The sequence below is a fragment of the Trachymyrmex cornetzi genome, unplaced genomic scaffold (assembly GCF_001594075.2).
Source record: "Trachymyrmex cornetzi isolate Tcor2-1 unplaced genomic scaffold, Tcor1.1 scaffold949, whole genome shotgun sequence".
Taxonomy (NCBI): domain Eukaryota; kingdom Metazoa; phylum Arthropoda; class Insecta; order Hymenoptera; family Formicidae; genus Trachymyrmex; species Trachymyrmex cornetzi.
In genome coordinates, this window is record NW_017300299.1 from 99,279 (window position 1) to 111,612 (window position 12,334).

At 45.6% G+C, this 12,334-nt stretch overlaps 1 protein-coding gene across 1 annotated transcript in view; it reads right to left on the bottom strand.

The window, feature by feature from the left end:
• Window positions 1–2,443: 2,443 nt before the first annotated feature.
• Window positions 2,444–12,334, bottom strand: part of Prosap (SH3 and multiple ankyrin repeat domains prosap) — a gene marked incomplete at its 5' end in the record, with an annotated part of 36,074 nt that continues 26,183 nt past the window's right edge. Inside the window, 10 exons of the mRNA XM_018520962.1 lie at window positions 2,444–5,360; window positions 5,531–5,834; window positions 6,922–7,092; window positions 7,261–7,454; window positions 7,546–7,855; window positions 7,991–8,192; window positions 8,263–8,473; window positions 8,746–8,922; window positions 9,692–9,924; window positions 10,292–11,015. Coding sequence (XP_018376464.1) covers window positions 4,123–5,360; window positions 5,531–5,834; window positions 6,922–7,092; window positions 7,261–7,454; window positions 7,546–7,855; window positions 7,991–8,192; window positions 8,263–8,473; window positions 8,746–8,922; window positions 9,692–9,924; window positions 10,292–11,015 — 3,764 coding nt within the window. The remainder of the gene's footprint in view (window positions 5,361–5,530; window positions 5,835–6,921; window positions 7,093–7,260; window positions 7,455–7,545; window positions 7,856–7,990; window positions 8,193–8,262; window positions 8,474–8,745; window positions 8,923–9,691; window positions 9,925–10,291; window positions 11,016–12,334) is intronic.

The following is a 12,334-nucleotide window of genomic DNA, read 5'->3' on the forward strand; positions in this document are numbered from 1 at the left end:
ATAATGTTTACGTAATTTTTATTCAGAGTCACGTGATCAATTGACGCCTCTTTTCGACTAGGCTCTCTAGATTGAACGGATGAACACGCTCTCCCCCCTCCCCCCTCGCCTCTCCCTCCTCCCCTTCTTTTTAATAGAACAAATTTAAGGAATAAATAAAATTAAGTAAGTAGAACCGAAAAGAGAACTGTTAAAAAACCGTAATTTTTACAGTTTCGGTTTTCTTTACTGGTAAAAAAAAAACCGAAACTGAAACCGGAATATTTATTTGATATTTTATTAAACCGGAACCGGAACCGAATCGAGAAAACCTTTCCGGGTCCCTGATACAAACTAACAGTAACATAACATCGCAGTGTTACAATTTTCCACACAACAATATAAATGTAATATAAGGCATTATACGTTATGTTGTTGAGTAGAAAATTATAACATTGATGTAACGTTACTGTTAATTTGTATTCTGTGGGTATTAAGTTTTAGAATTGCATAATATTGGATGTGTTGATTGGGACGGAGACTGGATATATCAAGGAGGATCTTTCATCTCTCTGTGCGTACATCTTCCGGAGTCCCAGGTGAAAAGAGAACCTCAGGTAAATTAGTTGAACATGATTGATTATTATTCATCGTCGAAACATTGCACGTACTTTGCAATTTACAATACAATACCTATAATACAAAATACTAATAGTAATTGCTTGATAATAATATTAATGATAGTGATAACTGAAATATGAAGATGGAGGACAGGAGGAAGAGGATGAGTAGGGGAGCGAGATTAAACGTAAGAATGCTAGACGATAATAAAGAGTGGGTCCAAAAATTCAGTCGGTCGCAGTACGATTATCGAGCTACGGCTCTCGATGGCTCTCCTTGGCACTTGCCGTTCTCACGTCAGAGTGTGGTGTACAGAGTGTCACGAGAAGTGCACGTACGAATATATTCCTTCGTAAAATGTTCGCCGATCCTTTCTTACCGAAAGTTTCGTCAGGGATATTAAACAGTGGATATAACAAACATTTGGAGTATCATCGAGCGGATCGAGCACAAATGATACAAAACCAATATATCGATTGTTTATATTCATTTGCATTTACTCGTTCGCGATTTTACTACTTAGCATTGAATACTTACTTATTAAAATTTCCCGCGGGCAAGTAATAAAATCTTTTTCCTTTTTCGAGACACTCTGTATCGCACATGTTGCGTTCCCCACGAGACGCGAATTAATCGATAACGGGAATTGAACCCGAGTATGAGAGAGAGAGAGAGACAGAGAGCTCCCCAGAAGGAATTAACTAATCCGATAGAACCATTAAAAATCGCCAAGTTTCACGTTGCGGCGTGTTTTAGTCCTCACGTTGAGATCGCAATCTTGCGAACCGGTGATTTTAACGGTATTTTCACAACATCCGAGACATCGCGTCTCGAATTTTCCGTGGCCGATTAGTCCTCGTCACATGTAGGGAACAGCCCTGTGTTGCGCGTCGTGTGTGTGTGTATATATATATACATATACTATACATATATAAATACTTTACTGGTAGGTTTTAACAAGGAAGATATCATCCACGTGCGCGTACAGCAGTGATCCTCGGATCCCGATTCTTCGCGTGTGCCTCAGGGATCATGATCGATCACGCGTAACGACGCGGAAGAAAAAACGAAGGGAACAGGGAGGTGGAGGGAACAACTAGATTACAAAGTGTGTCCTCTTACGCGTCATCGTGTGTTAACGCAATTCGTTAACTCTCTCGCGTAAATTTTGATATATAAGACTACTATATTACTTTTGGCAGGAATGTCGTAATTATATATATAATATATATATATAATCTCGGCCGCAAACCGTGCTCGGCGCTCAGCGTATCTCCTGGTCCACGTAGCTGACGTGCACGCACTCCGTACGGGACGCCACGTGGCCGCACGCGCCACGTGCACGGCAAAGAAAAATAAAGCCTCGTCTCTCAGCCGATCTCTCTCCGTTTGCTGCATTGTACGAGCCGTCGTGATGCACGCGTGTCATATATTGTTTTTCGCTGACCTGCAAGAGTTTAGGAAATAATCTCGCAAATAATACGCGATTCCGCACAGCGTATACATCTAGTGAACATCATCGGATGTGTATTATCGGATACAGAATAGTTTCGCGCGTATTCATTAAAGTATCCAAATATCTTATGATATTCCGATTTGTGGATATTAAGTATAATACCGTCTTTCTATATTCTTAACTAAATATTATTTTATAATATTCAAATTAAATCTTGAAAAAATCATTTTTAGAAAAGAAAATTAAAAGGATAAATATGTAAGATATGATGCGCAAACGGCGCTCTCTCTCTCTCTAGATGAATTATAATTATTTTAATAATTTCGTATCTTTCTCTGAAAAATAATATCTTAATATAAAAATATACAAACATCAAAATATCTCGCGGATCATTTGTACATATAATATGAAAGAACGTTCAAGAATATACTTGATATTTACGCTGTGCTGAATCTTGCTGCTTGTATAAAAAAAAAAACGACGACGATGAAGTATATCGAAGGAACATTTAAAAATGTATGATTGACTCGGCCTCTCCCACATCTTAAAAACCACACGGCGACTCACGCGCGCTCGCACTTGTGCTGCACAAAATGCGATTTTTGCTTTTGCCCAGCGTTCGCGAAGGCGTAGAAACGATAATCAAGAAGGTTCAGTGTGTATACATATGTGTGTGTGTGTGTGTGTGTGTGTAAATATTTGCAATTAATTTGCAAGAAGATTTTGGACCGCGCGCTTGTGCGAAGAGAATCCAATCCAATCGTTAAAGAGCTTCATCAATTTCATGCTTGCGAAAGATATCTCGCCCGCACGATTTTGATTTGCATTCATATTTGACAGTGATGTATGAACAAAAAGTTTTCCGGCTCAAGGAAGCTTTTCACATGGATGGAAGGAGTACGACTTACTTTACACAAGCTGGAGTAATGATGGTGCATTATAACGAAGTATAGTGCTGCACATCCTTTTGTCACGCGGCTACGCTTTCTCGAAGGATTCCTCAGTGGAGCGTTATAGTCGCCGTATAATTATAATAACAATGTTCTAACAATAATATTAATATAATAATAAAATTATAATACTAATATTAATAATATTTGCAATTATAAACTAGGAAGAATCTCTAATGACTTCGCGAGTAGAGCTTTGTGATTAGGCGTTTGAGCAGTGTCTAGACACGAGAGAAACTAAAAAACCGCGCTTGTTCGATTAACAACTAATCAGTTACGTGATTTTCGCGTCATCGTCACTGAAATCGTCACCGTCGATGCTTCGTCGGATTAGAGGGGGATCGAGAGTAAGTGAGACTGCTGTAGTGCTTTTGCTTAAAATTGGTTTAGAAGCGGCGATTTGCAAAAATTGTCTCAACAGTTTCATGTTCTCGGAGCGAAGAGTGTCGTGTCGTGTCGTGTAAAAGTATTAAAACACCTCGTAGTTCGATAGAAACATGAAAAACAAACCGATATGCATTGCACATTCACAACTCACGCACGCGTACACGCATCAAATGCATTTCCTTCCTTTCTATCTCCATCTCAACTGTTCGTCTTCTTACGCCAGAGTGTGTATATCCGCTCTTTTTCGTGCCCTTAGGCCGCTCACGTTCTCTCTACGACGCAGCGAATCGGTTTGCGGATCTGTCGACTCACTCACGGACAGGCTGGTGATGGATAAATTTATAATCGACCATGTGCTCGTGTGTGACAAACCAATCCTCTATTGTAGTGCAATCGAACGTACGCTCACACTCGTAAACTTACTTGGTAAAAACACGCTCAATTATTTTCTCGGTATACTTCCTACGACTCCTAGACGCTCGATTAGAATACGATTTACTCTTGGAAAAAAGTCCAAGCGATCGCGCTTTATATACGCTCGCGCGGATCGTCGCGGTTTAGTCTAAATTTAGTGCGCCCGTTGCGCGGTGATCACTACCGAAAAGGCGGAGAGCCTCTAAATATATTGACTTCGAAATCGCGATGTATGTGTTAAAAATTTTCTTCTGCTCGCCCATCAGGAAGTAATATACGAATAAATCATTCATCCTACGATTTGTGGTTTTCTCTCTACGGTAATCGACCGCCCGACGCTTTCACCTGATTCCCGGTAACCTTGGGAATCGCGCCGATTATCTTGACACGATTCTGCGCCATTGTCTGCTGCTGCTGTTGTGTTTGCTGTTTGTTGTCGCAGAACTGCGGCGGAGGTGCGAACACCACCACTTCCTGGTCTTGGCCGCCGGCAGACGGACCGGCGTTGAATTCCGGCGGCGGCGGTACGAAGAGATCATTGTTCTGCTCTTCGGCATCAGCTTCGATCGGAGGCGGTAACTGCGCCAGGCTGACTGCGTGCCTGGTCAGCAAACCACTGCCGCCATAGCCTGGTCGTTTGGTCTGATTGCTCTCCTTTTCGATCGGATTGGCGCCGGTTAGCAGAGTGCCTCCCGGCATCGAGTGCTGGTTGCTCTCTTGATTAGCCAGATTCCGTGCAGCGGTGTCGTCGAAGCCCATCGGTGGACCCACCGGCACATCTTGGTCTGAGCTGACGCCGCTCGAGCTGTTGTCGCCGTCCTCGACGAGCGATTGCTGCGTTTGCTGCAAGAGAAAATCGTTCGGATGACTCTTGGATGACTTTAACTGCGTGCGCACTTTCTGAATCTCCTCGACACTAAACGAATGTGGTAGCGAACCGCTGCCCGATGAACTCGAGCCAGATGTGTTGGAGTTGCCCGACGTTTCTCGCGTTGCTTCCAGCTTCTCTCGCGCCGCCGCCTTCTCTAGCTCCTTCGCAATCTCTGATTCGCCATCTTCATCCGTTTCGTCCTCGCCTTCATCGTTTTCCGACTCCGACAGACTGTAATCTGGCTCGGGGATTGGCGGCGCCGAGGTAGGTGGTGTGGGTCCATTCGCGCCGGACGCGATCGACGAAAGGTTTGTGACGGACGAGCTGGTGCTCACGACAGTCTTCTTCTTTCGCTCACGAATACCAGCCGTGCTGTGACTCCTGGTGGTCTTCAATGGTTGCGCGTACTGATTGTTGACCGAATTATTACTGTTTCCGTTACTGTTCATATTGATATTGGTATTCAGTGCTTGTTGGCTGCCAGTCGACTTGAATGTCGTGCTGCTCGGTGTGCCGCGTAGACTGTGAGACTTCCTCAGATGTGGACGATTAGCCGGTAGACTACGCGAGCGATATCCAACAGTCTTCATATCTTCCGGCGAGGCGTACAGCTTTGCGCTATTCGACGGCCGAAAACTCGACATCACTCCATAAATACCATCGACTGTAGCTGCTGCGAGTTCTGCGTGTAATAAATATAACAATATTTATCTCATGGTGCAACAAAATATTGAAAGAATGAAAATATTATACTGTATTAAAGATATACTTATTTTGATCAAAACCTAGAATAAATTATTTTAATATGAAGGGGAATTCTAAAATAAAGTTGGCAAAAAAAATGATCATTACCTTTGACTTGTTGGATGTGCGCCATATTATCATAAACCGAGGCTGGCGTAACGACGTCTGGCACGTTTGCGCCAACATTTACCTTGATGACTTGTCCAACCGGCGGAGGTGGCGGCGGATGATTCGGAGGTGGAAGCCCATTTCTACCGTTTAGAGCATTTACGTCTTCCTGACTTCTATGACACTTGGGCGCTAGAAGGGACGACGACTGCGCTTGCACGTTGAGATCCGGTGTGCTATGGAAGTCCCTGTGAAGATCGGAACCGCCGCCCAAGCCACCAAAGAAGCGTACTCTTGATTGCGACTGCAAACGTAAGAACAAGAGGCTCGTACGGACTTGCAAATGCCGACGTTGTCGTCTTGCTAACTTTGAAAAACTTGGAGCGTGAAGAATATACAAAATTGCAATTTAAAATTTCGTGAAGGGACGAGGAATAGAGTGAAACAAACAGTAAAAGGACGTTGGAGAAATGTGATACAAGGGTAGAAGCATATTTCTGCTAAGCGTGAACTCCAAGCTACCGTGATCAACTACTATTACTGTCTCAGCAAAATGTCATTTAAGTGTTAATATTGTTGAATACTGCGAAGAACGTAGTTACGTATTATTAGCCTTCCATGCTTATAGAACCAATCCTGAAAAGCGACTTAAAAAACTGAGCAAAATCGCTTAACTTGGTTAAATGCAAATGCGGCAATTAGTTAATCATACTTGAGGCGTGAACACGAAGCTGAACGGTGGCACCTAACGCCCTCGCGGACGTCAGATTTCTTTTCATTTAGCAAATGGCTTAGTCACCTGAAATCATGCAAGCCATGGACGAGCTAGAAACAAAGTATTTTCGATCAGTAATATAAGTAGTAGTCCTCGTCATCTCGCCCGCACCAGGACCGTCCTTTGCTGTGCGCTCGCACCGGTTTACGCGCAAACTATAACACACGTGCAAAAGAAAACAGCCACCATTACCATTGCCCAAAGAGAGGAGCGTTCACCGAACGCCGAACGACGCTTTCGACTTTTGGACTTTGACGACTCTGGTAGACTTTTCTTACGGGGTAATCTCCTTAACCGTCGAGTCGTTGCGTCAACGAATTACTATCGATGGGTATGATACGAGGAAAATAAGTAGTGAGAAAGAAACGTGTCTATTAGATTCTATGGGATGATTAAAAATATAAGTTGTCTAAAGGGATGTCGAAGAGTTCGATCAAACTACTAATGGATGAGATGAACAAACAAACAAACAAACAAATAAACAAGTTAATAGCTATTATCTAGGGCAGCTTTCATCGAAGGGCTATTACTGTTAACCATAGGGTTAATGTTAAAAAGAAAAACGCGAACGAGAGGGCGAGTGCGAGCTCGTAACTGAGTGGCAGGTCATCCTTACTTTGCCCTTGCGCTTCATCTCCGCCACGCTCGCGTACACCCTGCCGGTCTTGGCGGGCGACGACGGATGCGACTTGGTGGACTGACCAGTAGTAGTCTGAAAGTGAGAGGAGCTCATCATGGACGAACTGTATTGACCACCGGCGCTACCCTGCTGTCGCTGAAATAGTTCCTGGAAGAGAAATTAAAGGACGAAGCTGAAGCCTCGGTCTCGTCTCGTGCATACAATGCCATTCAATTCGAGGACAACGAGCGCACGGATAGATTCTGTGATCGAGCGAAAGAAAATGAGAGGGAGCATGTTCGACGCGCGTGCCGCAAGCGGATGATAAATAATTACTTCAAGTTCCGCGGCAGTGATTCTGCTGGAGGTCGGACGCGATCGGATGCTGGCTGTTCTCGGTTGTACTGGTGTGTTCTGACCGGTGTTCGATCCAGTTGATGGCTGCTGCGGCATGTGAATCGATTCCGCACTACTTGACTTTGCACCAGTCGATGCTATCTCGTCGCGATCGTCCCTTTCGCCTCCTCCTTCTACGAGAGACACATCACAAACACGGAACCATTAAAATATATAACACGAATGTCTCACAATGCCTACTGTACACCAGATTCGGTCTATTACCTAATCCTGCGACCATTGATCGCGCTCTCGCTCGTCCCACGCTTAGCGTTGTCTTCGGATCTCTTCGAGGCGGTACAGGAGCTGGAGACCTGCCAAGCGTACCGCCGATCACCACGTTGTTATTACCCTTGCGCGGCAAGGTAGCATATTGTCTCTGAATCGGTTGACTAGTTGGCAATGCGGCCGCCGACTGGGAATTCGGAAGACTGATCACCGGCGAGACCACGGTCATTCGCACCAACTCTCCCGATTTCCTTATCAGATCGACCACGTGTTCGTGCGAAGCCGTCGTTACGTCCTCGCCATTGATCTTGAGTATTCGTAAGAAAAAAGTGTAATATAATTTAAAGCATATACAATTATGAAATTCTATATACTACAATTTTTAGAAATAAAAGTAATTTTTATCGTATATTTAGCAGTAAATTAATATCTATAAACTTACTTGAATGAGAAAATCTCCTTTTCGGAGACCTGCTAAGTCAGCCACACCTCCTTGATCGACATCATCCAGATATTGTAATGCTGGATATTTGGCTGACGGCGTGAGTTCCATTAGTGGCGAAGTAGCCTTGGCGCCACGTAACACGAAGCCGAAGCCTTTCCTCGAACGATGAAGAACAACAGTGCGAGGCTCCGACGTGACACTGAGAGTTCAAAGTCATTATTGTATCCTTCATTAAGAACGAGTTAAAAATGATTGAGCGTGGAACTTACGGTTTCTTTAATCTAGGTGCGGTAGCGAAGTACTTGTGTTGCGATTCTCTACGGCCCAGAACTCGATTTCGTCCGTCCCTGGCGGGTTGTGGACCCAGAGGTATATTCGTGTGGCGCAGCCGGACTTCTTGAACGCAATGCGCAGGGAATAAACCGGTACCCTGTCCGCGTAAGACCCCCTCCAGGAGGCCGCAGTCGGTCGCACCGGTGACTGTTAAAAATAAAGAAACAAAAACACGCTTGCAATCAAAAAAATATTTCTGGTCGTTACCTATAAAACAGAAATCGAGAGAGACAGAGTGAGACGGCTGTCGTCCCAATTATACGGAACATGGTGTTAATGATGGTGTTAATGTCGATCAAATGGGGAAAACGGAATATCATGGAACATCGAACGAGCAACATTATGTCGTCGTCGATTACGACGTCGAAGTCAACTACGACGAGAGGAGTACATTTTGTTGGATTTGCCTGGTGGTGTACCTTCAAGGATGTCTCCTTGATTGATAGTCAGATGGCTGGTGATCCCGCTGCTGTAGTTCTCCACGCAGACCACCGTCGTGCCGGGAATGGATAATGAATTGGTCGTGTCGGACTGCGAGGTTCCCACCCCGGAACTGTCGCTGATCACGTCAGACGCCGTGTCGCCGAGGCTCTTGTCTAGAAAATCGACAACGATCGGATATACTCAGCGTGATGTCTCGTGCTTCGCATCGCTTTACCGAGCGATAAACGCCATGCAAGAAATCGAAATCCTTAAGAGAGACAGAGAAAGAAAGAGAGAAAGAGAGGAAAAGAAAAAACGGCTAACTCTTGTAACGCTAAATCAAAACTTCAGCGCACTCGACCTCAGAAAAATCAACTCAATTCGATTCGCCTATAGATTGTGCTCTACGACGGCAAAGAGCTCTAGAAATCGCCAGTCGCGTCACATTCATCACATCCTAAAATGCGGTCGCTAATGAAAATAAGCGCAACGTGTCTCTCCACGAGCGAGACCTCGCCGAGCTCGCTCGCTGGATTGGCAAGGAGGAGCCATCAATTCGGGATCTCTAATATCCTCGGGGGACACCAAAAACGGAAGCATGCACGAACCATCAAAGCCATCGTCCGATTAACTCTCTCATCGTATCGCTCGACCACCTTTGCGTACCGCCGCCGGTTTTTGGTGGTGATGGTACATACATCATGACAATGGTCCGTCATTTTAAGCGCGATATGCTGAGCAAAAGAAACAACCGTCCGCTTCCTTATATTTTTAGCAGTTGGCTCTCTTGTGGAATCCGGGATATTTACCAATGTTCGTGTTTTCGCTGTTCGTTCGTGGATCATTGAGGAGCAGACTTCTTTGTTCTGGTCCCCTCACCATCGTAGGGCGGGCGCAGAGGGTGGGTTGAAGGGGATAGAATGAGAAAATAATAGTGTATACCTGTGACGATGCTGGCCGAGTCTTCGCCGGACGGCTGATTGCTGCCTTCGGACAAGCTCGAGCTGGCCGAGCTGAAAGGTGCTAAACTCCTGCTGCTCGGTGACGGCGATGGCGGCATCTCCATCTGCGATCTATGCATATCGAGGCGATGCTGCAGCTCGAGTCGGTGCTCTTGCAGTCTCGTCAGACCCTCCATTCTCAAGTTCGAATAATTCTCCGCGGCGCTCGGCAATCTTGAAATGGTGCGTACAACTTTTAGGGTACACCGGCGATCAATCGCGCTTCGCGCCGATCAAGACCAAGATTCGCGTGGCGAGACTGCGTTTCTTTTTTTTTCCAGTCAGCCACACGTGGATCGGTCCTGATCAGGGTGAAGCATCGGTGACCGCGCGAGCGTACCGAACGAACGTTGTTGCTTGCGAGTGTCGACCGAACTCGAAGCGAGAATTATCTTTGTCGAATTCTGATGAATCTCCCCGGGAGAGGAGAAGAGTCTTCTCTTCCCTCCCACATGTCCGCTCTCGCTTTAAACACGCGATTTAATCGCGTTTTGTCCAGCGATCGGCGGCGCTCGCGCACGATTTTCTTGTCTATGCTTACCTCACGTTAGGATCTCTCAAGGAATTTGGACTCTGGTACTCCGACGTCAGTCGGTGGCCGTTCTGTTCGGACGGTATTCTCGGTAAATCGTTTCTGCTCGATTCTACGGACGGTACTCTGCCGAGGCTTCCGTGATGGCTCGACTCGGTCGTCTGACCGACGATCGTAATCCCACCACCGGTGGAGGGATATTGTTCCGTGGACGGTACTCTGGTCAGGCCCACCGCGGCGGTTGGGTACTGCTCCGTGGACGGTACTCTGATCAGGGTATTAGTGGTCGGGTATTGCTCGGAGGACGGTACTCTGATCAGGGTGGCATCGTATCGCTCGCCGGATGAGGCTCTGTTAAGCACAGCACCAGGCGGCGCGTATTTCTCCTCAGACGCGACCCGAACAAGTATGCCAGACGACGGAGGTGGTGGATACGGTTGTTCCGTGGACGGTACTCGGTTAAGACTCACGGTCACTGCTGCGGTGGTAGCGTATTGCTCGGCGGAAGGTACTCGCGTGATACTCGAGTACTGTTCCACTGAGATGGTTCTGGTAAGGGTACCAGTGGTACCACCACCGGCGCTAGACGTCACCGCGTGCTGTTCGGTGGACGGTATCCTGGTGAGGGTGCCCAAATTGCTCGCTGAGCAGCTCGTCGTCATCATTGAAGAAGTGCCACTGAAGGCCACCGAGCGTCGTTTCGGGTTGTAGCGTGGCGGTCCTTTAAATGGTACTGGAAAATCGCAAGGGTTGCAAGGTTAAGTAAAGAAAAGATTACTTAGCCTTACAAGAGAAAAGACGCGGGCAATGTCTTTGTTCTGCTGTCTTCTCAGACGAGCGTCGACATGAGTCTTCAGGGGCGAAACATGAAAATCATATCGAGCGATTAATATTGCATTTGGATTACGATCGTTCGGAAAGAACGTGAGCTAGAAATGCTGAACCCTAAACAGTTAAAAACTTTTCTCGATTCCAATCAAATGTATTTCATACGTAATCGTTTCTATACTAATCTAATTTATCGTATCTTATGATATTTTTTTCAAGGTTCATTAAATTTCTTTTTTAAAACCTGATGATCTAATAGCACATCATGTCACCTTAAAGTTCTGAAATCATAAATAACGAAATCATAAATACCGCTTGTACTGTCTAGGGTTATAAGAGGATAAATTACACGTGTATAAAGAGCTGCGCGTTACACGATGAGGACAATGTTTCGTGACCAAAACAGCTATCGAACAAATCACTTAATCGACGCGTGCGTTAAGTATCGCGACAGCATTTATGCGTCGTTATTATCCGCGTTTAATCGACATGCGAGTGTTAGTCGCGTGATTTATATATTACGTTTGTTAAAACGAAGAGTTACGGCAAGAGCTCCGAAGACTCCATTCTCCACTATCGATCTTCCGGTGTTCCGACGCGGAAGATCATCGTGCGGGATTTTTGCAAAGCGATCTTACAAGCGGTCGCCGTGTCGCATACATAAGCACGCACGCATACACGCGCGCACGCACAATGTTATTTCGTGATGGCGACGATGATGGTTATTGGCTTCTCCCCGGGTAACCCCGGACAACCAGATATTGCACTCGTCGTTTTAGTACCGACATGTACAGGGCGTCTCGGAACCAACGAAAGAAACCGTACGACCATGTTACGTCTTATGGAGTTGTCGGCGAAAATACTCATCACAGATACTAATTATTTTCAAAGTATAAACTAAATTGGAAAACCACTCGGGCATTTAACTTTAAAGACGAAAACATTTGAGTGATAAAGTATTAAAACTTGAATAACACGTTAATACTTTCACCAATTCCAGGGTACCCTGTACAGAAAAACTGTACGGAAAAGCTGTAGAAAGCACACGCAAGGATAACGACTCCATCCCCGTTCTGTTGTATCCGTTTTGTGCGATACAATGTGCTCGAGATTACGGGTAAATTTCGTCGAAATACGTCATGTGCACAGACGATCGACGTCGCCATCGTCAAGTCGTCGGAAATGTGCTTCTTCAGGTTCCTCGCAGGCTCCGGAAACTCCGAC